The sequence below is a fragment of the Phyllobates terribilis genome, unplaced genomic scaffold (assembly GCF_046119375.1).
Source record: "Phyllobates terribilis strain yellow unplaced genomic scaffold, ASM4611937v1 Scaffold_11__3_contigs__length_659146591, whole genome shotgun sequence".
In the NCBI taxonomy this organism is placed as follows: domain Eukaryota; kingdom Metazoa; phylum Chordata; class Amphibia; order Anura; family Dendrobatidae; genus Phyllobates; species Phyllobates terribilis.
Genome location: NW_027362771.1, coordinates 259,545,283 through 259,568,718, shown reverse-complemented (window position 1 = coordinate 259,568,718; position 23,436 = coordinate 259,545,283). Strand labels below are relative to the sequence as shown.

The 23,436-nt window shown below is 39.7% G+C and overlaps 1 protein-coding gene across 7 annotated transcripts in view; it reads left to right on the top strand.

Annotated features, from left to right (window-relative positions):
* KMT2E (lysine methyltransferase 2E (inactive)) overlaps positions 1 to 23,436 on the top strand; it is an 87,969-nt gene that overhangs the window by 41,574 nt on the left and 22,959 nt on the right. For 6 of the 7 annotated variants that reach the window (XM_073652254.1, XM_073652252.1, XM_073652251.1 and 3 more), the window contains 8 exons: positions 6,803 to 6,841; positions 7,380 to 7,610; positions 9,483 to 9,613; positions 12,851 to 12,968; positions 13,137 to 13,246; positions 14,594 to 14,852; positions 18,127 to 18,225; positions 19,810 to 19,974. In XM_073652254.1, coding sequence (XP_073508355.1) covers positions 6,803 to 6,841; positions 7,380 to 7,610; positions 9,483 to 9,613; positions 12,851 to 12,968; positions 13,137 to 13,246; positions 14,594 to 14,852; positions 18,127 to 18,225; positions 19,810 to 19,974 — 1,152 coding nt within the window. The remainder of the gene's footprint in view (positions 1 to 6,802; positions 6,842 to 7,379; positions 7,611 to 9,482; positions 9,614 to 12,850; positions 12,969 to 13,136; positions 13,247 to 14,593; positions 14,853 to 18,126; positions 18,226 to 19,809; positions 19,975 to 23,436) is intronic. The other variant, XM_073652253.1, reaches the window with a different exon arrangement.

Below are 23,436 nucleotides of genomic sequence, written 5' to 3'. Positions count from 1 at the left end.
CTTCGCAGCGTCGAGGCCGCAGGCGGTGAGACATCGTGTGCACATACCCTGAGATGGAAGCTAAAACTGAGCAGAACCTGCAGATGTGTCAGTTAGGCCACGGCCCCACTATCAGTATTTGGTCAGTATTTTTTCTTAAGAGTGGGAGCCAAAACCAGGTGAGGAACACTGAGAAAAAAGGTATAATAGAAATAAATGCACCAATTCTGCCTTTATCACCCGCTCCTGGTTTTGGCTCCCACTCCTGAGAAAAAATACTGACCGAATGCTGACCGAAAACTGATAGTGGGGCCGAGGCCTTATAATCTCACACAGCTCTGCAGTGGTATCAGGAGAGCAGACATCGGCCATCATGTAAAATAATCTATGGAGGCAGAGTTATCTTCCAGGCAGCGTCCTCCTCATAGCCTGGGAGAGGTAATTTACATAAAGTGATAAAATATGATTTATTCACAACAAGGCATCTGATATGAGGCATACAGGGATGACATTTTTCAGCAGTCCATAACCATTATGCCTATATTAATAGTTTAAATAAGTCAAATATGGTGACAGATTCCCTTTAAAGTAACTTTAAGGGACCTATAACCCAAAAATGATACCATTTTAAAAACTGCAGACTTCAACGTTTTCAAAAAGATGGGATGCAAATATATCAAAATTCGTTTGACAAATACAAAATTAACAAATATGTATACATTATATAGATATTTATAATAGCCAGAAACAGCGAGAAACACACTGTATCTCAATAAATATAACCATCAACTATCTTGGTAGTAGCTATACAGCATATCTATATTTATATGCATAAAGGGGGTATCAACAATAGACCAATAATAAGACAATATATGGTTAAAGTTATGTCAATCGCCCATTCCCATAACAGAAATAGCCCTTCACAATAGCTGTAGCTTGTATGGTCCTGACCTGCATATATGGTACTAATCAGGCAAACCCTATAGTGAAAAATAATGCAAACAATGCAAACTCTATGGTATAGTGTTGCAATGGATTGGTTAAATACCTCTACTCATGTTGCTGGACCAAACTGGGAGGACAATGAGTGTGCAAATGCTTCGACGTGCGTTTCACCGCTCCCAAATCGGCTTAGTCAGGCTCCTTTAAAATGTTGCTAACATCTGAACAGTCCACTTTAGCTGGCAGACTCAAAGGGCGTTACTTTGCCTTGGGTTGCCATGGCAACCATCAAGACCACACAATCGCAATCTTATGGTGACAATGGGATTAAATGGGGAGCCCCCACACTCTAACCATCTAGATGCCGCTGTCACTATTGACATCAACATGTAGGGGGTTAAACGGCCATGGTTGGTGCCGACACCAATTGACTGATGCGGCAGGGTATAGGCTATAGTGTACATCTAACCTCTACTTCGTTTTCACCCTTTGGGGCATACTGTTTTCTTATAACTCGGGTTAGTAAAAAGTCCTTTTAGTGGCCATTAAAGGGAATCTGTCAGTATATTTTTGCTATTTAATCTGAGAGTAGCATAATATAGGATAAGTGAGCCTGATTCCTGCGATAAGTCACTTGGTTTACTGGGTGCAGCAGTTGTGACATAATTTGAGTTCTTAGATGTAGCATGTAGCAGAGCTTAGAAAGCTGACCCCACCCACACCCAGTTCTCTATGTACGTAGTCTATTGACAGTGGGCTGCTTATCAGGGGAGGGGGTGGAGTCAGACCAGGAAGCACTTTGCACCTAGTCCAACAGTGATAATTCCCAGGGGATAAAACCTTCATTATAAGTAAACAGCACACAGCCAAAAAACTGACACACATTTGAAATCTGTATTTCAGCCCCTACCTCCTGCGGTCTTCAGATTACATAGGAAAAACCTGCTGACAGATTCCCTTTAACCCCTTCACGCCGCCGCCCTTTTTTCATTTTTTTGCTCCCCGTCTTCCCAGAGCCTTAACTTTTTTTTTTTTTTATAGTCAATATGGCCGTGTAAAGGTTTCTTTTTTGCGGGACGAGTTGTACTTTTGAACGACCCCATTGGTTTTACCATACCATGTAGACCCGTGAGGACTGGGTGAGGGCTTATTTTTTTGCGCGTTAAGCTAACGTTTTTATTGATACCATTTTGGGATATATACGATGTTTTGATTGCCCGTTATTGCATTTTATTGCAATGTTGCGGCGACAAAAAAAACGTAATTCTGGCATTTTGATTTTTTTTTTTTTTTTCTTGTTAAGCCGTTTACCGATCGGATTAATGTGTATGCATTTTTTTTTATTTGTTTTATTTTGAAGGGGGGTGACTTGAATTTTTTTATATTTTTTTCATATTTTTAAAAACTTTTTTTTTTTCTACTTTTCACGTGCTTCAATAGTCTTCATGGGACACTAGAAGCTGTAATCATCTGATTGCCTGTGCTACATACAGCATGGCTTCAGCCCTGTTTTGTGTACCAAAAATCCTCACTTGCTATGAGCACCAACTGCTGGGTGGCCCTCATAGCATCCCGGCAATGACAACAACAGGGTTGTCATGCCAACCCATCGGTGATCTGCGGTCATGTGACACGGGCGCCAATGGGCAGGTTTAGTGACATGCTTCCGCCGTTGCCATGTTAAATGCCGCCGTCGAAGATTGACAATTGCATTTAACATATTAACAGCCGCAGCTGGATCGCAATTCCACCCGCCGCTGTTAGGGGCACATGACAGCTGATCAGATCAGCTATAATGTGCCGGGAAAGATGGTGGGCTCCGCGCCGGAGCCTGCAACAAAGAGGGAGAGAAGCCATGCGCCGGTAATATATGGCGTGAAGGGGTTTAGGGCCTGTGCACATGTTGCAGATTTGTCCCTTTCTTTTTTTTTCCCTGCGCAGATTTGTCACAAAACCTGAAGGGATTCCTGATTTCAGCAAAATGAATGAGAAACCTGACATCTCATGCACATGTTGCTTATTTGTAACTTGCAGATTTCAATCATACTAATAAATGGGGAAAAAAATGCATGGCAAAAATGCATGTTTTTCTGCTGTTTTTTACCTGCCAAGAGATGCAGAAATTTCTGCACCAAATACTTAACGTGTGCACGTACACGAACGCTAAGGGTTTAATAATCTTGTGTGCTGAAGATTGTGAAAAACATTGCTAAAATCTCTGATTTTGTTCATGTTGCCTCACAAAAGATAAAAATAAGTGATACAAATGTTTTTTTGTATCCCAAAATGGTGTCATTAAAAACTACAACTCTTTACTCAAAAAAACAAGCTTCATATACCTTTTATAAACAGGAAAATTAAAGTCCGGGATCTCAGAATGAGAACCAAAAACGATCTTTAATAATTGTTTTTATTTTTTTTTACTTTTGCACGACAATAGCTTTAATTAACCCATTACTTACCGGGGACGTATTAGTACGCATATTTGCGTACTGCCCGTTCAGTGAGGGCTGCTGCGCTGAGCCCTCACTGAACGGAGCACATGTCAGCTGATTCTTACAGCTGACATGTGCCCGCAACAGCCGCGGGTGGAATCGCGATCCACCCGCGGCTGTTAACATGTTAAATGCCGCTGTCAATCTCCGACAGCAGCATTTAACACGCGCTTCCAGGTAGATTGTCATAAGCCCCGCCCACCGGCGACCCCGTCACGTGATCGCGGGTCGCCGATGGGCGTGCATGACAACCCAGGGTCTGCAGCAGACGCCTGTGGTTGTCATGATCTTGTCGCTATGAGCGCCACCTAGTGGTCGGCGCTCATAGCACAGGACCATTTCTGCTGCATGCAGGGGACCTGCTCATCCCCTGTATGTAGCAGAGGCGATCGGATAGTTGCTGCTTCTAGTCTCCTATGGAGACTATAGAAGCAAGCAACAAGTGAAAAAAAAACGTTTTTAAAAATATAAAAAAATATAAAAGTTTAAATCACCCCCCTTTCGCCCCATTCAAAATAAAATATATATAAAAAAAAAAAACATACACATATTTGGTATCGCCGCGTTCAGAATCGCCCGATTTATCAATATAAAAAAAGAATTAATCCGATCGGTAAACGGCGTAACGAGAAAAAAATTCTAAACGCCAGAATTACGTTTTTTGGTCGCCACAAAATTGCAATAAAATGCAATAACGGGCGATCAAAACATCGGATCTACCCCAAATGTTATCAATAAAAACGTTTGCCCGGTGCGCAAAAAATAAGCCATCAACCAGCCCCAGATCACGAAAAATGGAGAAGCTACGGGTCTTAGAAAATGGCGCTATTTTTTTTTTATTATTTTTTTTTAACCAAATTTTGGAATTTTTTTTCACCACTTAAATATAAAAGAACTTATACATGTTTGGTATCTATGAACTCGTAATGACCTGTAGAATGAGAAGGGCAGGTCAGTTTTAGCATTCAGTGAACGTGGTAAAAAAAATAAATAAAAAACAACTGTGGTATTGCACTTTTTTTGCAATTTTACCGCACTTGGAATTTTTTTCCCGTTTTCCCGTACAGGATATGGTAAAACTAGTAATGGCGTTGAAAAGTACAACTCGTCCCGCAAAAAATAAGCCCTCACATGGCCATATTGACCAAAAAATAAAAACGCTATGGCTCTGGGAACAAGGGGAGCAAAAACGAAAATGCAAAAACGGAAAATGCTCCGGGGCTTAAGGGGTTAATCCTGCAAAATATAAAAAGCCATGCCAGGATTGCACATCTTATTTATTGTTTATCAAAAACTAAAAAAGTCATATGTACCCACAAATGACAACCGTGAAAACTACATATTGTCACGCTAAAAATAAGCCCTCATACAGCTCCTTTTACATTTAAATGTATAACTTGTGGTTCACAGGCTATGGTGACGCAAAAGCAAATTATTATTTTTAAACCTTTAATATTTTATTACTTTTGTACTATAATTACACAAACTATAAATTTGTTGTCTCCTCCATAATAATGATCGGAAGGATATACGGTAGTTAACAAACTTTGTGTAGCATGGTGAATAGCATAAAATTTTAACTGTTAATGTACAGTTGCCCCACAATTTCATGCACGGGTGTGGCAATGGTCTTGTACACACTAAGAAACCATTTAAATGCCACTGACAGATTGATGGCAACACTTAAACAGCAGTAATCTGAGCTAGCGCCTTCCATTGCTGTTATGCAGCCAGCACCCGCACCATGTGAAGCAGACTTGGCTATTGACACACTAGTTCATGCACCCGTTGCTGAGGTAAATCTTATTGGTACAACCTATATCGGGAAGTTATTAAAAGGTAATATAGCATAAGCATTTATCATGGATAGGTGAGAAATGCTAGATTGGAGAGGTCGAACATCCAGAACAGGATCTTTTGCACAAGAGGATCCAGACAATAATGAGCTATTCAACAATTTAATGCCGCTGTCAAATATTGACACTGGTATCTAAATGGTTAAACAGCATCTAGCTTCAGTTGCTGCTCTTGGGTAGGTACCAGATGTATAGCAAAGACCATGCCTATTCTGTATGGAATGGTTCTAGCTCCTGAGACATTCCATACAACTTATGTAGGGCATGTATGTATACTGAGTATATAAAAAACTATTACTTCTGAAGGTCTGAAAACTCCTATTATAACCTATATGCTACAATGGAGCTAAACGAGAAGTTAGCAAACTCTTTTTAACTGCAGCTAAATGAATCTAGTGTTTAGATTCTCTGATCTAAAGGTACAGGGCACAGCCTACATAATGTTTTTGTCATGAAATGTGATATGAATGTAGCTACATGCAGTAAAAATAAGATGCTTATGTAATTTTGCTTGAAGGGGTGGTCCGGCACTGAAAATGTATTTTCTACATTTTACACAACGCCCTACATTTTTCCCTATCAAGCTAATCCCTAAATCTGTTTCTGTATTTCCTGTGACGTTTTGTTTGAGAGGAGTCTTAAACGTGACATCACAGGAGGCTTTTTCTGCACTCATTCCCACAGCGTCCATCGTTCCTCCTGGAATAGGACGTCATCAAGTGGCAGCTCTGCAGTTACTCGCTAGTTTCTTGCATCGCCGCCCTCTCTGAAGACGTTCTCGTTGATGTATGTTGTGGGTGATGGTAGAGCAGCACCCGCACTCTGCTTCTATCTTCTCCGCCGTAGCTTCTAACTGAAAGACGTAGGCAGGGGGCAGAGATAGAAGCAGTGAGTAACACCAGTGCCGCCCCACAGCTTCTAGCACTGCCCTCAAACGAATCGTCATTAGTGTCCCTCACCGCTTCTAGCACCGTCCTCTGTTAATCTGTCAGTAGGGGGCGGTGATAGAAGTAGTAACACCAGGGACTCCCCTGTTGACTATTCGTTTGAGGGTGGTGCTCTGGGTGTAGCGCTGGTTTCACTCACTGCTTCTATCTCCAGCCCCTGCCGGTGTATTTCACGTATTTAGAAGTTGCAGCTTCGATAGAGGCAGAGTGCCAACACTGCACTCACAGCGTCCATCACATCTTCAGAGGGGCCAGTGATGCAAGAAACTAGTGAGTAACTGCAGCATTACCCCCTGTGACTTCTTGTTCCAGAGGTGCGATGGACGCGACAGGGAGTGAGTGCAATCCCAGCCTTCTGTGAAATCACGTTTCAGACTCCTCTCAAATGAAACATCAAAGGAAGTACAGTAAAAAAAACATTTAGGCATTAGCTAGATGGGGAGAAGTGTAATAAAGCAATAAATAAAGTGTAAGGAGACATTATTAGAAAATACATTTTACATTCCAGACCACCACTTTTAACACATTACTGTTTTTGTAAATTTTAAGAATATAATCAATTTTTTTTTTTTAATCTCCACAGCCCTTTAGAGAAGGATCTAGAAAATCTTCTCGCGTAAAGGTAAAATAAATTCCATTACGATTTGTAACTAAAGTGTAATCACTAAATTCAGAAGCATCATAGCTTCTGGTTTTACAGAAGCCATTTTGTAACTAGTCCAGATGTATTCCACTGATCTGGAATGTTTTGAGGGGGTTTTTTTTGTCTTTTGTTCCTGGATGTTAAACATTGTACTTTGTAAACAGTAATGTGATGCTGAGTGACATGCTATGTGTGCAAAACGATAGTTATAATACAATCACGATCAGTCATTGTAAATGTACCCTTTTCCTGGTAATCAAAGAAGTTACCTACTGTTGCTTATTACTAGATGTCTTGAGTTGTGCTTCGAATGGGTTGTTTTGGATAGAAAAATAATTTTTTATTCCCTTTTAAACGAGCCTTACAGCCTGGGCTGTTTCTGCTAGTGCAAACTAGGCCATTTTAAGTAAATGTGGTAAAACTTCAATAACAGTCTGGGAACTAGACTGACAGGCATTTTTGCTGAAGTCAAGCAAATCATTGTATGCATCTTTATTTTTTTCCCCATCATATTTAGGGTTCTGCTCCAGAAATTGATCCATCTGACAATCCCACATATGGGTGGGAGAGTAAAATCAGAGCTTGGATGGAGCACTATGAAGAAGCAAACAACAACCAATACAGTGAAGGTGTTCAAAAGGAGGCCCAAAGGATAGCGCAAAGACTAGGTTGTGACATCGACAGAAAGGAGCAATCTGGAAAGTCCAGCTTGAGCCCTAATAATCTCTTATTTAAACCACCAGTAGAGGTAAATATGTTTTCTTCTGTTCACCAGCTTGAGTTAATTTAAAAGTGTAGGAACACTACAAATTTTAGTGTGGTTCTGTGTGTCTCTTGTTGCTCACTCTTGTAATATCAGGTCATGGCTTTTAACAATTGACTGTATAGCAATTGACTCTGTGTAACCACCCGAATTTCCTTTATCCCCTCTTGTCTTGATGTTAAAGAAGTTGTCCAGTACTTGGACAACTCCTTGTCATACACCACGCTGGACCCTAATTAAAATAAAAAAAAGCTTATACAACCCCTGGCAAAAATTATGGAATCACCGGGCTCGGAGGATGTTTATTCAGTTGTTTAATGTTGTTGAAAAAAAGCAGATCACAGACATGGCACAAAACTAAAGTCATTTCAAATGGCAACTTTAGGGCTTTAAGAAACACTAAAAGAAATCAAGATTAAAAATGTGGTACTCAGTAAGGGTAAGTTTTTTTCAGACCAAGCAGAGGGAAAAAATTATGGAATCACCCTGTAAATGTTCATTTCCAAAACACCTGCATCAAATTAGATCTGCTCGTTAGTCTGCATCTAAAAAGGAGTGATCACTTTAGTTTTGTGCCATGTCTGTGATCTGCTTTTTTTCAAAAACATTAAACAACTGAATGAACATCCTCCAAGCCCGGTGATTCCATAATTTTTGCCAGGGGTTGTACTCCCTTCCCGTGCAGGCACTCGCTCTCCCTGGGGCTCCCGTGCTGTTGTTGTGACATGCACCTGGCGTCCAATCAGCGCTGGAGTCATTGTCCCCGCCTGCTGTCAAATTGAACATGAAGAAGTCGTCTCAGATCAGCTGCAGCCCGACTTCCTCTTCATGTTCGATTTGCCCAAAGGTGGGGATAGTAACACCAGCTCTGGGCACCGGGGTCATGTGTTTACCACTCTGCTACAGTGAGCGGGAGGTTACCGCTCACTTTAGCAGGCTTGTAACCATGATAAACAACGGGTTACTAGGTGCTCGTGTGCCCCTAGTAACCCGATGTTTACCATAGTTACCAGCCTGATCGCTGCTCCCACTGGTCACACACAGCGATGTGTGCTGACCAGCGGGAGAGCAACGACCAAAAAATGGTCCAAGACACTTTGCAGCGATCAGCGACCTCACAGCAGGGGCCTGATCGCTGCAAAGTGTCACACATAGCGACATCGCTGGTGAGGTCGCTGTTGCGTCACCAAAACCGTGACACAGCAGCGATCTCGCTATGTGAAATGGGGGCTTTACAAAGCTAATCGCCTACATTATAGCCAGTGCCAACTTTATCAAAAATATTTAAGGGGTTGTCTGACCTTAATTTCACTCTGACTGCAGACTTGTTAATCCCCGCGTCATGCACTCTGCGTGTCAGGTGTAGTGGACATGTGACCACAAGTGTGTGATTTGCATACATCATATGCCGACTAGATGGGCATGGCCTCACTTAATGCAGATGTATTAATTGAGTCCGGGTTCAGTCTAGTTGCAATGTAGCCGATAGTATGCAAATCACATTTTTGCGGTTACACGACCTCCAACTCCCGGCATCAGAGAATCCTCACAGCTTGTAGCTTAAGACCAGACAACTCCTTTAAATTTCAACTTTTGCCTGGAAAAGCCTTTATATATAAGATATGTGATTCAGCAGGGAAAGGGAGAGTATGAAGGTATGGATGCTTGGGGACTTTGCTGTTGGATATTTTGAAACAGCCAGGGATCGCCAATCATATTTTTACACATTTTGATATAGAATGGAGAATGGAGAAAAAAACCTTTACAACTAAATTATTGTATAAGGACTATTAAGGTTAGCTTTTCTGTAAAGTATAACAAAATCATGCAATGTTTTAACTGATCTGTTTCTAATAGAGTTATATGCAGAAGAACAAAAAAATATTAAAAGCTGCAAAAGACCTGCAACCTGAAACATTAATAATCGAATATAGAGGGAAATTTATGCTTCGGGAGCAGTTTGAAGCTAATGGCTACTTTTTTAAAAGGTAGGTACGCTTGTCTTAAAGGATATTTTGTAAATTGTGATAAAATCTTAGCATGATCACTTTTAGTACATTAGTGAAATCTTCGTGTCAAAGATTTCCTTGTTGGCCAAGGATTATGGTTTTTGATGCTTTGAATATCCTGCCTTTTGAAGCTCATTCTTCATCAAACAAAATTTAGGAGAATTTAAAGTGGTTTGTTTCACCTTTTTGATGTGATAGAATAGTTGGAATATGCCGACACTATTTGATCGGTGGAGGTCTGACTGCTGAGACTCCTCACGATCCAGAGTGAAGGATCTATAGCAGTAATTGTTGTTGTATGTTAATAGCATTGGATATCATAGTACCATGAGTACAACCTGAGGAGGAGGTTTCTCCTAAAATGTATAGTAAATTGGGTACAGTAGTACAATGCATTATGTGCTGTAAATTTTTTCATAAGAATTTGGGAAAGTTATGAAATGTCCTATAAATGTCTGTCCTATTCCTCATCTAAAGATCTAGGCTTTTAGTTGAGATGAATCTGTGCTGCACTTATGTACATGCTCAGTTGTGAGGCAGTGCTGTGGAGTTGGAGTCAGGGAAGTTGAGTCGGAGGTTTGGCTTACCGACTCCACAGCTCTGATTATAACTGACACATCTGCAGGTTCCTCTGTGCTTCCATCTCACAGGCAGCCAGTGTTGCAATACAGCAGAGCTGTGAGAGCTGCAGCAAATGTGTTTGAGACAAAGTTCAGTTGTACTGTTACATGTTTCATCCTGGTAATGCCCGCTTTAATTTAAAATAAGCTCTGGCGGCAGATTTTAAGGCACCTCTGTGTCCTGCCCATAGTTCTTTACATCTCATTTACATATTAAGAAAAATGGGGATTTCTCTGGAATAAGATCAAGGTATCATTTTACTCTGACCTGCATGCCCATATAGACGGCTAGGGAGGGTTGATCCTACTGAAAAGCTCCCTTCAAAATGTTTCACTTAACGCCTCAATCTCATCTCTATTATAGGAAAGGTTTTTGCCCTTTTTGGTGTTCTTGACTGTCTGCAAGCAGCTCTAGACTTCTTCAGGTGATAAACTGTGCACCACCCAACCAGGGTCTTCCTGAACTGAGACTCTTTTACGGTTTTTCTTACTCTCAAGATTCTCCTTTTCAGCTGCTCTGCAGTGTTTTTTTACAGACTTTCATTTTAGAAGGTCACTTTCTGATGACCATCACAACTGTTCACAGGAACTCTATTAGCTACCCTCCCCTGCAGTCATTGTCCTTTCTCTTAGGTTTCTTCTTTCTCATTTTCAGGGATGTTCCTTGCATTTCTTGGCTTAATCAGGGCAATTAGAATTTTCCTGTTGGCTATGGAAGCCCTCTGGTATTCTGAGTTTCTTTTCCAGATCCCTGGTGTGCCCCTGAAGACAACCTTTTTTCTTGTGGATTGATCTGCAATTGTGGGATTTTTTTTTCTCCTGTTTTTTTTTTTTTTGCATTAAACTGAGCTGCCTAGTGTCTGAGGAGAGTGTAGAATCCTCGGGGTGAGCCATCAGTTTGCTACCTAGCAACAAAGCTTGTATCCACAGCACTGTCCCCAAGTCTATTCAACGAGAAAGGGACTTAGCATTAAGTACAAAAAAAATCAAATTTTTCCTGCACTTTGGTCCTTTTGTCAACTTGTACAGAGAACTTTGCAGCTTCCATGAAAAGATATGTAAGTATGCAGTGTCAGTGTAAGAAAAGTATAACTCTTGTAAGGTTTCTTCAAGGGCTGTGGCGTCAAACCTCCGACTCCTCAATTTCCCTGACTTCCGACTCCACAACTCCGACTCCACAGCTCTGCCTCACTACTGAGCATGTACATAAGTGCAGCACAGATTCATCTCAACTAAAAGCCGAGATCTTTAGATCAGGAATAGAACAGACATTTATAGGACATTTCATAACTTTGCCAAATTCTTCTGAAAAAATGTACAGCACATACTGCATTGTAATACTGTACCCAATTTATATATATTTTAGAGGAGTCCAAGTCGGTCTATTTTATACCGACTTCACCAAAATGGACACCAAGTCTGCGACTTCGACTCCAGAGCCCTGGTTTCTTCAAACAATCATGTTTATCAGTTACTGATTTACAGGGGTATTCCCAACTCCAAGATCCTATCCCATTATGTAGTAGGTGTAATAATAGTAATATTAGCAAATACCTCCAATTAGAAATGTAGTATAGTATTTTTGATTCGCTATCTCTCTTACCTCATGTGCAGGCATCGCAGGACCTTAGGTATCCATGGTTATGACCACTGATAAAGTCACAGTTAGTTAGCTAGCTGCTAGTGGTCGTAACCATGGATACCTACGGTCCTGCGATGCCTGCACATGAGGTAAGTGGCATAGCGAATCAAAAATACTATACTACATTTCTAATTGGAGGTATTTGCTAATATTATTATTATTGCACCTACTACATATTGGGATAGGATCTTGGGGATAGGAATACCCCTTTAACTGCCGTCAGCCTATCAAAGATCTGCAAACTGAAATTTTTACATTTTATTAAAACCGCTCTGTGGCAGCATGACTGAGCTGCTATTCCGAACTGTGGGCTGTCTCATGCTACTAACAGTGACAGCTTTGACTTTGCAGCGTATGATGAACACAAAAACACAAAGTTTTGCCATATCCAGCAATCTGACCAACTACAGATCAGCACTAAGTTGCAAGCTGTATAGCAAATGACTTGCAAGCGTGCTCTTCTGGTCTTGTGCTCTGAGTTGACCTGTAGTTTTTTGCTATAAGCAATACACTACAGAATTAAAATTCTCTATTTTCTTGAGAATGGTGAGGATTTATAATACAAGGTAACATTGCAAAGATGCTTGCTTTTACAAGATGAGACAACCCCCTTTAATGGAGAGGTAACTAATAAATTCTTAATGGGAGAAGATTTGCATTAAGTAACCCAAATACATATGACGATGCTCTCCTTATAACTTGAAAATTGATACTTTTTAAATACATTCTATTAAAGTACAAGACGATGTTGTGTTGATGCTCAAATACAATACTTTACTGCAGAATGCAGGGCAACTGTGACCACTACGTAGTTCTAGCAATTTATAGTTTAGTAATCCTTGCATGACATTAATATGTCTAGCAAATGCCTGTGTACTAGTCGTGTGACTATACCTTTTTATGTTGATTTGAGATTATTCAAGCCTTATCAATGTTGTATTTTTTTCTTTATAGACCATACCCATTTGTTTTATTTTATTCTAAATTTCATGGGTTAGAAATGTGTGTTGATGCAAGGACATTTGGCAATGAAGCTAGATTTATTAGAAGATCTTGTTCACCAAATGCTGAGGTAAGGAACTCCTTTGTTCTAGATTTACTGTCAGGTTATCATTTTCAAATATTAAAGCTGTAAAGAGAATTGATCAGATATTGAAAAAGGGAGACTTTGTGCTGGTACTTGCTCTGTTTTATTATATGCAATAGTCTTGTATATCTGTCTCATTTCTTCATATTGCAGGTGCGGCATATTGTTGAAGAAGGAACAATTCATTTATATATTTATTCAATTTCAAACATTCCAAAAGGTGCAGAAGTTACTATCGCATTTGACTTCGATTATGCAGTTTGGTGAGTCAACTGTACAATATTTTTTGGACTAAAAGACACACCTTTTTATCTCCCCAAATTTGGGAGAAAAATGGGGATGCGTCAGTTCGAATGTAGCTTACGTGGCTTGATTGGGGAGAGGGGGTAGCGGTGGAGCAGTGTCGATGCTGCAGGAAGCCGGCGGCAGTCTGCAGCAAAATAGCACCGCTAGCAGCTCATGCACAGTTCGAGATCTCGGCTAGTCATTGAGCCAAGATGCTAATCTGCGGATCTCTGCTAAATGATGAGCCGAGATCTCGATCTGCACGTGCACAGCCACCGGTGCCATTTTGCTGGAGACCGACTGAGGTTAATCTGAGCATGTGCCGTACCCTGTGCCATTTTGCTGGAAAACGCTGGGACATTAATGTGCACAGGATGCTAAATTCACAAAAGACTCTTCTGCAAATCATGATGAACGGGTTCAGTCCTCACGATTTGTATGAGCCTCCTTTTTTAAATTCTGCTGCAGGGCCACCTGTCAGTGGCTCTGCAACTGTTACAAAACTACAATTCACATCAAGGTGGGACAGGTTGGGATGATGGAAGCTGTAGTTTGGCAACAGCTGCAGAGCCACACAGGTTGTGAAAAACTGCTGTTTCCATACAAGATTGTTGCACAACCTGTAGCTCTCCAGCAGCAGATCTTCCCCATAACCGTGTCAGCAGACATGTTAAATATTTTGCAACATATTTTGCTTCAATTTTTTTTCCTATTTTCCTCCTCTAAAACCTCTAGGTGTGTCTTATTTTTGAAAAAACAGTATATTTTTTCTTATGTTTTTTTCATATTTAATATAAATTTATCTCCCTCTAAAGAGGACCTGGCCCATGTCTGTTTAGATCAGTGGGTTTTTTCCCTATAAAAAAATTTGGAGCAACTTGAGTGTTAGCACTTGGGGTATGTCCCTACAGAGCCTTATGCTAGTCTAACGCATCAGTGAACTGTGCTTGGATCAGAAGATCTGTCCCAGCCACTGGGTCTCCCGACCGAAGGTAGCTGTTTGCATATATGCTCATGAGTCGGTTAGCTCAGGTAATGAGGCACTGTGGTCAAGCTCAGTCTTTTGATCCAAGCATTAAATATATTAACAAATTTGTTTTAAGTGAATTAACACTTTCATTATTGAAGAGGATATTTTTTAAAGGGATTGTCCACTACTAAGACAACTCCTTTTAAATCACCATGTTTCCACCAAGTAAAATAGCACCTATACTCTCCTCCGGTGCAGGCGCCGTTCTCTTCACCCCATGCCAATCCAATTTCTCTTTTGATGAGACAACTGCAGATAGTGAAATATTAAATCTGTGATGTTTTTATTTATTCAGCAAATACAAGGTGGATTGTGCGTGTCTCAAAGACAATCCAGAGTGCCCCGTGCTACGATGTTCTGAACCAACAGAAAATTTCATCAGTGGTTATGATACTAGGAGGAAAAAAGGAAGAAAAGAAAAGGATACATCTAAAGAAAGAGAATCTCAAAATCAGAACTTTCTGCTAGACAATGATGATGCCATTAGCAAACTGAAATCACCAGATAAACAGAGGAAACTTTCCCCTCTTCGACTGTCTATCTCTAATAACCAGGTAATTGTTGCATTATAGTCTGGTGTTTGTGCTTTTGTTCTGCCTACACAAATTTACTTGTGCTGTTGTCCTTAAGGGGTTGCTTCAGCCACACCCACATTGTGGCATTTAATTGCTATGTGCTACAATGATTTCCCCTGAAGGGTAACAATGATTTTAAGAGCAACTTAAAGTCCCTCAGGAGGATATGCTAGAGAAACTTGTGCAAAAAAACTCAATCTGATGTATTTGACTGTAATTACTCTCTGATACAGTTTAATGCATATTTCCAACAGTAATTACTAGCCGGAAAACTTTATTTCATTACTGTATTTATAACAATCTGAATTTTGTTTGTTGGTATTATTTAAGAAAGGAATGTTTCTAGAACAAGACATACTCTCACTAAATTATTAGATCATAACGTTGTCCTCATCACTTGATTGCCTTCCAGAGCAACATGTACATATTGGGTAGAATTGTATATACAATCTTTCTGGAGGAAATCCCCTGCTGTCCCTTGCCATAAACTATTCTATAAAAATTACCTGTTGATCAGTCGCTCATAGCTGCCGTCAGCTTATATCTTGCACTGAGAAGATCAATACATAATCACTTCATTAGCCAAGCCAGTTTACTTTTTTTCTTGTATTACCAGTTTTAGAATTAAATGATTGAAAATAAAATGTCTCCTAGAGGACAATCACTACATTTGACTAGCTGTTTTTAAACAACATAATGAAAACGGTGGTTTTCTGGTTTCAGAAAAATTCACTGACTTGTTTTACCTCCCCTCGCAGGTTCAAGTACTGAATCTCTGTTGCTGCTCCCAGTGTCTGTTATTGTCTGCAGTGCTAACAGGTAAAAGGCACTGCAGCCGATAACTGAGCCCAGCGGCTCTGCTTAAGCGTTCACTGATCAAAACACCAGGAGCAGCAACAGAGACTTGACGTTTTTTATTATTTATTTTTTTTATTAAAAGCAAACTGCAGTCGGGGGACAAGACCCTCTTGAAATAAACTTAGTGGAGACAGCTTTTTTGCAGTTGTCAGCCCATGGAGCAGCCATATGTTTTAACTACAGGTGAAGTAGAGCAGTGTTACATGTCAGCTATTCAGATGAATAACCTTTTGTGTAATATATGGACTGTCTGGAACTGCCAGAGTCACTATAGTTCTCTGCTTTGTCCTCTGCTTTAACCTATACGTTTTGTTGTGAAACAATTCTAAATCTGCAGGGTTTTCAGTCTACACAGACTTTGAATAGAATGACCGTGCACATTGTTGACCGCCGTAATTACACCCAGTTTACCGTTTTATAGGTTTCCTTTAAGACAAAGAATTCTATATTCCTGTAAGGTGCTTAGAAAAATCTGTATATTTTATTATTTCAGTGCTCTGCGATAAACCTTTAAAAAAAAAACGTCATCAGGGCAAAAGTGGTCAGTTCAGTTTATGCTCTTATTTTATTCTGCTCTTCCCTTGTGTATTCTTTTGTTTTGCTATTTTTTCTTTGTGTAAATCCACCATACAGCTCCAGAGATATTTATATATACATGTGTGAGTGTCAGTATATCTCTCGATGGAGAGCATCCAAGGGAGCAATGAGAATAAAAGCACCAAAAGTGTCCACTTTTCACTTGCTGACAGGTCATCTGTAACCCCTTGTGGCTTTAAACAGGATATAGTTGTTGTAATTTCAGCTGCAGTCATTTTTTATGTTTTACTTTTCTAAGACTTTTCTCAAATGTCAAATCAGATGATTTCCTTCAGTGTTACAGAAACATAAAGTGAACATAAAACAAGTTTTATCAGAGCTCTAAATCTGGAGATCTTTTTTTTACTCTGGGCAATGCCAATTGTGAGGGTGTGGGGTGTTGATTATGTACATTGTACAGCATCTAAAATGGCAAAATTAATTCTTATGCTCTCAGGCAATGGCTGGATTTGTCCCAATTTTTGCCATTTTTGTCTATTTTACATGTCATAGACTGTGAATGAAGGATTGATTTTACCTTTTTTTTCTCATAAATTCTTTAACCAAGAATCACAAACATGGTTAATTCACCAATTGGCAGTGAATCGACAAAACAAGATCTTTCCTTACCTATCACCACGAGCCTGAACTTTGGTTCATACTGAATGTTATTTATTATCCATGCACTAAGATGTATTGTGCAGCTTAGCTAATAGAAGATAATACAGCTGCTTCTAAAGGGTTAATCTCCCTCTACGTACACATAGAGCCACAACACTAAGGAGGCGGCTGTTTCAGGAATAATTGTTGCAGCGTCTAACTTCATTATTCTCTTCCCTGATGCTCAATAACACACAAGAATCCATCTTGCAGAACTACATGAAGCATGACGTAAGAAATGGTCCAGACCTCACCTGTGTTTACATGCTATTCATGAACACACACATGCTGGCGGGAAGTCTCACACAGGTGTCAAAATAGTGGGATGGGGAGAGTCCATTTTTCTCTCTCAGGGTCAGAGTTTTCATCACTAAATTTGACAGGAATTTTGAAAGATGCTTTATATTGTCTCCTTTAACTAGATTAAGTTTTCTTGTAGGAAAGTTTCCTTCCCTTGTATTAATGTTTCCAAAGTCAACAACAAAAAGGTCAAAATAGTGTGATCCTCAATATGAGAACAGAATCGATCTTCTAAAAGAGGGGCATCAATGGGAACTTAACTTTTTAAGGTTGAATTCACTCTGAGTTGGCTTATTGTAGAAATTTCTGTGACTGAAATTCAGGTACATTTACTTTTAATGGCATTGTTTGTTGGATAGATTAATAACAAATTTCTGCAACAAATCTGCCATGTGTGAATTTACTCTAAAGGGGAGCAAAAGGACAAGAAAAAGATAGAGAAGACACTTTTTTAGCAAGATGCAGTAAAAAAATATTTTATTTGTATGTCTATTCAATGTGCCTTCTATAAGGTACATGCATAAAAACGATTACAAATGAATTTGAGGTATTGTACTACTCTTAGGGATTGTCCTGTATTCAGTTCCTGTTTAGGAAGTATTACATTAGGCAATCAATAATAATAAATTGCCTGTTTGACTTGAATCTTACTGTAGGTTTAACTACATTCAGTACTCAATGAAAAAGTATTCAACAAACTGGCTTCTTGATGTGGTTGCCTTGGACTTAAAGTTAGCATGAAATTGGCCATTTAGCAATTTTCGATTTGATGACTAGATGTATAGCTATTGTAGTCTTAGTTTCCCTTGAGTACGTAGCGCAGCAGAGCTTCTATAAAGCAGTCATTTCCATCTTTCAGGAGCCAGATTTTATTGATGATATAGAAGAAAAAACACCTGTTAGCAATGAAGTAGAAATGGAGTCTGAGGAGCAGATTGCAGAGAGGAAAAGGAAGATGGTAAGTCGGGAAGATAGCCTAAGTGATAGTTGCTCTTCCCATGCTGACTGTTGCTTCCTCTTTAGGCTTCAGACAAAATCATTTTAATGATTGCTTCCTTGTGTGCATCATTCTCTGATTAATGGCTTGCTTGGTGCATTCATTTCACTCGGCTCTTAAATTTTATTTGGTAAAATATGGTAATTTGTTCCATATCTGTATTGCTTTTATGGCTACTTTCTGCTTTTATACACAATGCTCAGAGATGGTCCTGGTTAGCAATATTTAAGTAAGCTTAAAAGAGCATCTCATGTTTTATTTTTTTTTGCAATGATCTTTTAGTTGCCAAATCTTTCAAAACAAATAATTGAAGCATTTCTGTTTTTTTCTGACAGGGTGATGTGACTAGTAATTTTGCTCTTTTTTTTTACATTGTGTATTTCTTGCTTAGTCATATATGCTTCGCTAATAAAATGTTTGATAACTGTGCTTTATCTAAAATAACAGGGATGGTCAAATTACTGTAGCCAGATAGGCCATACAGGTGCCATTATGACTTTTGAGCGGCACAGCAATGTGAAGTTTGATATTAATTGATGAAAAACAATAGTAGAAAAGTTTTAGACACGATTGCTTCCTGACTTCTGAGAAAACCAATTCTTATTTTTTTCTGTTTTAAACTCTAAATTCAAAGAATTTTGAGGTTTTCTGTAGTTGCAATATGAACAAAATGCTGAACATATTTAACTTTTTTTTTTTTTTTTACTTTCATCATGAAGCATTTATTCTACTGTGCTTTGCTAAAAGGCAATCTGTCAGCTGTACTCCCCCCTCCAAACCATACATATGCACATGCAGCTCTTTCAAAAACAAATCCGAGCAATACCTTTACTTAGCGAGTTCATACCTCCGTTACTGCGAAATCAGCATGGATGTGCGAAATCAGCTTGGATGTGCAAAGTCCTTTCGGCTTGTGGAAGATCTTCTGAGACCTCTTTCACTCCAGCTCTATTCCCCACCCAGCGCTGCCTCCTTTTGCATGACTGATCTCTCCATTGCTTGAAGTCGCACTGCAAAGGAGCTGTCAGTCAAGCTGGTAAAAGGCAGCATTGGGCGGGGAATACAGCCACAGTGAAAGAGGCTCAGGAAGAGCTTTCACGCGTCCAAAGCACTTCAGGCTCATTTCAATAACGATACAAACACTGGTTTCTCAGTAACAGTGGAATGAACAGACCATGTAAAAAGAATTGCTGGACTTGTCTTTGAAAAGAGCTACATGCACATATAAATAGCTGCGGGGGATTGACATCCTGCTGACAGATTCTGTCATATCTGTTTTTGCTGTAAATTTTAAGCTGGTTGTGTTTCTTTTGCAAATGTATGTGGATCCAGCCTTATAGCAGTGAAGGAGATGCAGTGTTTTATGGAAAGTCCTGATAGAGATACATATCTATATCATAGCTGTAGTATAACATATTTATGACTTTGTTCTTCAGAATCTATGTACTTCACCCTCTTTCCATTCTGATGTGGAAGCCAATAGGTTTTGTTTTGATTTTATATATATATAAATATATATATATAACTTTTTATTTTTTTATATAGACTAGAGAGGAAAGGAAAATGGAAGCTATTCTTCAAGCATTTGCTAGACTGGAGAAGCGTGAGAAAAGAAGAGAACAGGCTTTAGAGAGAATTAGCACATCTAAAACTGATGTCAAACCTGAATCAAAAGATGTACAAGTTCTCAATGACCCTGAACTCCCTCAGGTAAATTTGTCTATGCAGAGATCTTGTGTTTTACAGTGTTTTCAAGGAAATTATATACCTGTAGAATGTTATGTATGAAACTGAATGTTCAAATCTATTTATCACAATAATAGAACAACCTTTATGGGTATGTTCATGTAAACCCTCATATTTGTTCCCCTTTTCTGCACTTTTGTCAGGTTTCCCTGGAAATGGTGCACATTACCAAGGTTTAGCATTATTTATTTTTTTACTTAACTCCTCTTTTAAGTAGTATAAGAGTATAAGTTGGTATGCATGCAGCATATAGGAACATGTTCACACTGGTCATTAAACAGACAAAACCTAAGAAACAAAATGAGCAAAAACCCTGTTGTAAATAAAAAATAATAGTACATATAAATAACATAGGGTACTTCTTAAATACCGCTTTTGATCAAAAAGTGTAAAATCTATCCCACCACAACAAGGTGTACCCAAATCTGGACGGTCCTATACTGTCTCTAATTTTAAAGACTTATCATGTGTAAAGTGGCCTTCTTTGAGCTGGGCATTGCATTTATATAGCCTCTCATGGCTGGGTGTCCATAGTCGGGCTCTGGTCCTGCTCTGCCCTTTTTCACATTGAGGTAGTTTTTGACACGTGGTAAGGTTTTAATATTAGACATAGTATAGGATCATCCCAATTTAAGAACACTTTGTCACGCTGGGATGGCTTATGCGCTTGTTTTTTTTTTTTAAAAAAATCTTTACAAAGTACCCTATTACTTTTTACTTATAGCAGGAATTTTGCTCATTCTGTTTCTATCTTAGATTTTGCCTCTTTTAAAATTGCTGTAAAATTAACTCCGGGCATTTTTGTTTTCCTGTTTTTTGCCTCACCTCGTTGCAACAGCCATAATTCTTTCAATGATGCTGTCGCCAAAGCAGAAGACAAACTGTAGTAAACCCACTTCAGGGTCACTGGCTGTGTCTGGCAGCCAGGTATTGGTCCTGTTCTTGTTAGGTTACAGAAGCACCTTAGTGACCACTAGGCGTCTTTTTACTGACCTGCGATATAAGAGACTAGCGTTCCCCCGACAGGTGACAATCCTGTAACTGTCACCTGTACACTATATCTGACAACTTGCTGCATCAGCTAAGATCATTGTTGGCACCAACTATGGACGTTTAACCCCTTAGATTCTGCTGTCAATAGTGACTACAGAATCTAAATAGTTAAAGTGTGGGGGCTCCCTCTTTAACCTCATCGGCACCCTGAGATCTTGATTGTGTGGTCCTGATGTTTGCCATAGCAGGTAACGGCCAAATAATGGCCTTACTTTAGGTGGTAAAAATAAACTTTTTCATTCTTGTCATGCCACTTTCCATTACTTCCTGAAATGAACCAGAAGGGTTAATGAACAACCTGAAAGCAATTTTAAATAAGTTGAGGGGTGTGTTTTTTAAAATGGTATGACTTTTGGGTGGTTTCCAACATATAGGACCCCCAACGTCACTTCAAAACTGAACAGGTCCCTATACAAATAAGTTTTGTAAATTTCCTTGGAAAAATGAAAAATTACTGCTACATTTTTAAACCTTCTAAAATGCTAACAAAGTAAAACAGCATTTTACAAATGGTGCGGATGTAAAGCAGACATGAGGGAAATGTTATTTATTAATGTTTTTGTGTGGTATGACTTGGGATTAAAGGGATAATCATTCAAAGTTTGAAACTGCAATTTTTAAAACATTTTTGTCAAATTTGCAAAATATATCAACCTAAATTTACCATTCTAAAGTATCGTGTCACAAATAATCTCAAAATCAATGGAATATGTTGAAGCATTCCAGAGTTAATACTTAAAGTGACACTGGTCAGATTTAAAAAAATTGGTCCGGTCACTAAGGGGTTAACTATATTTTTAACCAAAATAAAGACCTATACCTCATGCACAGTATATGTTATGTATAATATACTGCTCAAAAAAAAAATAAAGGGAACACTTAAACAACACAATGCAACTCCAAGTCAATAACACTTCTGCAAAATCATCCTGTCCAGTTATGAAGCAACACTGACTATGAGTTAATTTCTCCTGCTTTTGTGCAAATGGAACAGACAACAGGTAGAAATGATAGGCCATTAGCAAGACAGCCCATATAAAGGTGTGGTTCCTCAGGTGGTGACCACAGACCATTTCTGTGTTCTCATCCTTTTTGGCTGTTGTTTTGGTCATTTTTGCATTTTGTCATTACTCCCACCCCCGGAGATGCAGTAGCATGAGGCAGTGTCTACAGTACAACCCACAGAAGTTGCTCAGGTAGTGTAGCTCATCCAGGATGGTACATCAATGGTAGCTGCGTCTGTCAGCACAGTGTCAAGAGCATGGAGCAAATACCAGGAGACAGGCCAGTACACCAGGAGAAGTGAAGGGGGCCTTAGGAGGGCCACAACCCAGCAGCAAGACCGCTACCTCCTACTTTGTGCAAGGAGGAACAGGAGGAGCACTGCCAGAGCCCTGTAAAATCACATACAGCAGGCCACTAACATCCATGTGTCTGCTCAAACTCTCAGAAACCGACTCCATAAGGGTGGTATGGGAGCCTGACGTCCACAAGTGGGTGTTGAGCTTACTGCCCAACACTGTGCATGGCGATTGGCATTTGCCAGAGAACACCCAAGATTAGCAGATTCGACATTGGTGCCCTGAGAGCAGGTTCACACTGAGCACGTGACAGACATGGCAGAGTCTGGAGACACCGTGGAGAATGTTCTGCTACCTGCAGGATCCTCCAGCATGACCTGTTTGACAGTGGGTCATTAATGGTGTGGGGAGGCATTTCTTTGAAGGGCCACACAGCCCTCCATGTGCTAGCCAGAGGTACCCTGAATGCCATTAGATAACGGAATGAGATTCTCAGAAACATTGTGATACCATATGCAGGTGCAGTGGGCCCTGGGTTCCTTCGGATGCATGAAATTGTTAGGCCTCATGGGGCTGAAGTGTGTCAGCAGTTCCTGCATTGATGCTCTGGACTGGCCCGCCCGTTCCCCAGACCTGAATCCAATCAAGAACATCTGGGACATCATGTCTCGTTCCATCCACCAATGCCATGTTGCACCACAGACTGTCCAGGAGTTGACTGATGCTTTAATCCAGGTCTGGGAGGAGATCCCTCAGGAGACCACCCACAACCTCATCAGGAACATGCCCAGGTGTTGTAGGGAGGTCATAAAGACAAGTGGAGGTCGCACACTTCTGAGCATCATTTCCTTGTCTTGAGGCATTTCTACTGAAGTTGGATCAGTCTGTAATTTGATTTTACACTTTGATTTTGAGTATCATTCCAAATCCAGACCTACATGGGATTTTAATTTTGATTACGTTGATCATTTTTATTTTTTATTGTTCCCAATGCATTCCACTATGTAATGAATAAAAATTTGCAACTGGAATATTTCAGTAATATCTAGGATGTGGTATTTTAGTGTTCCCT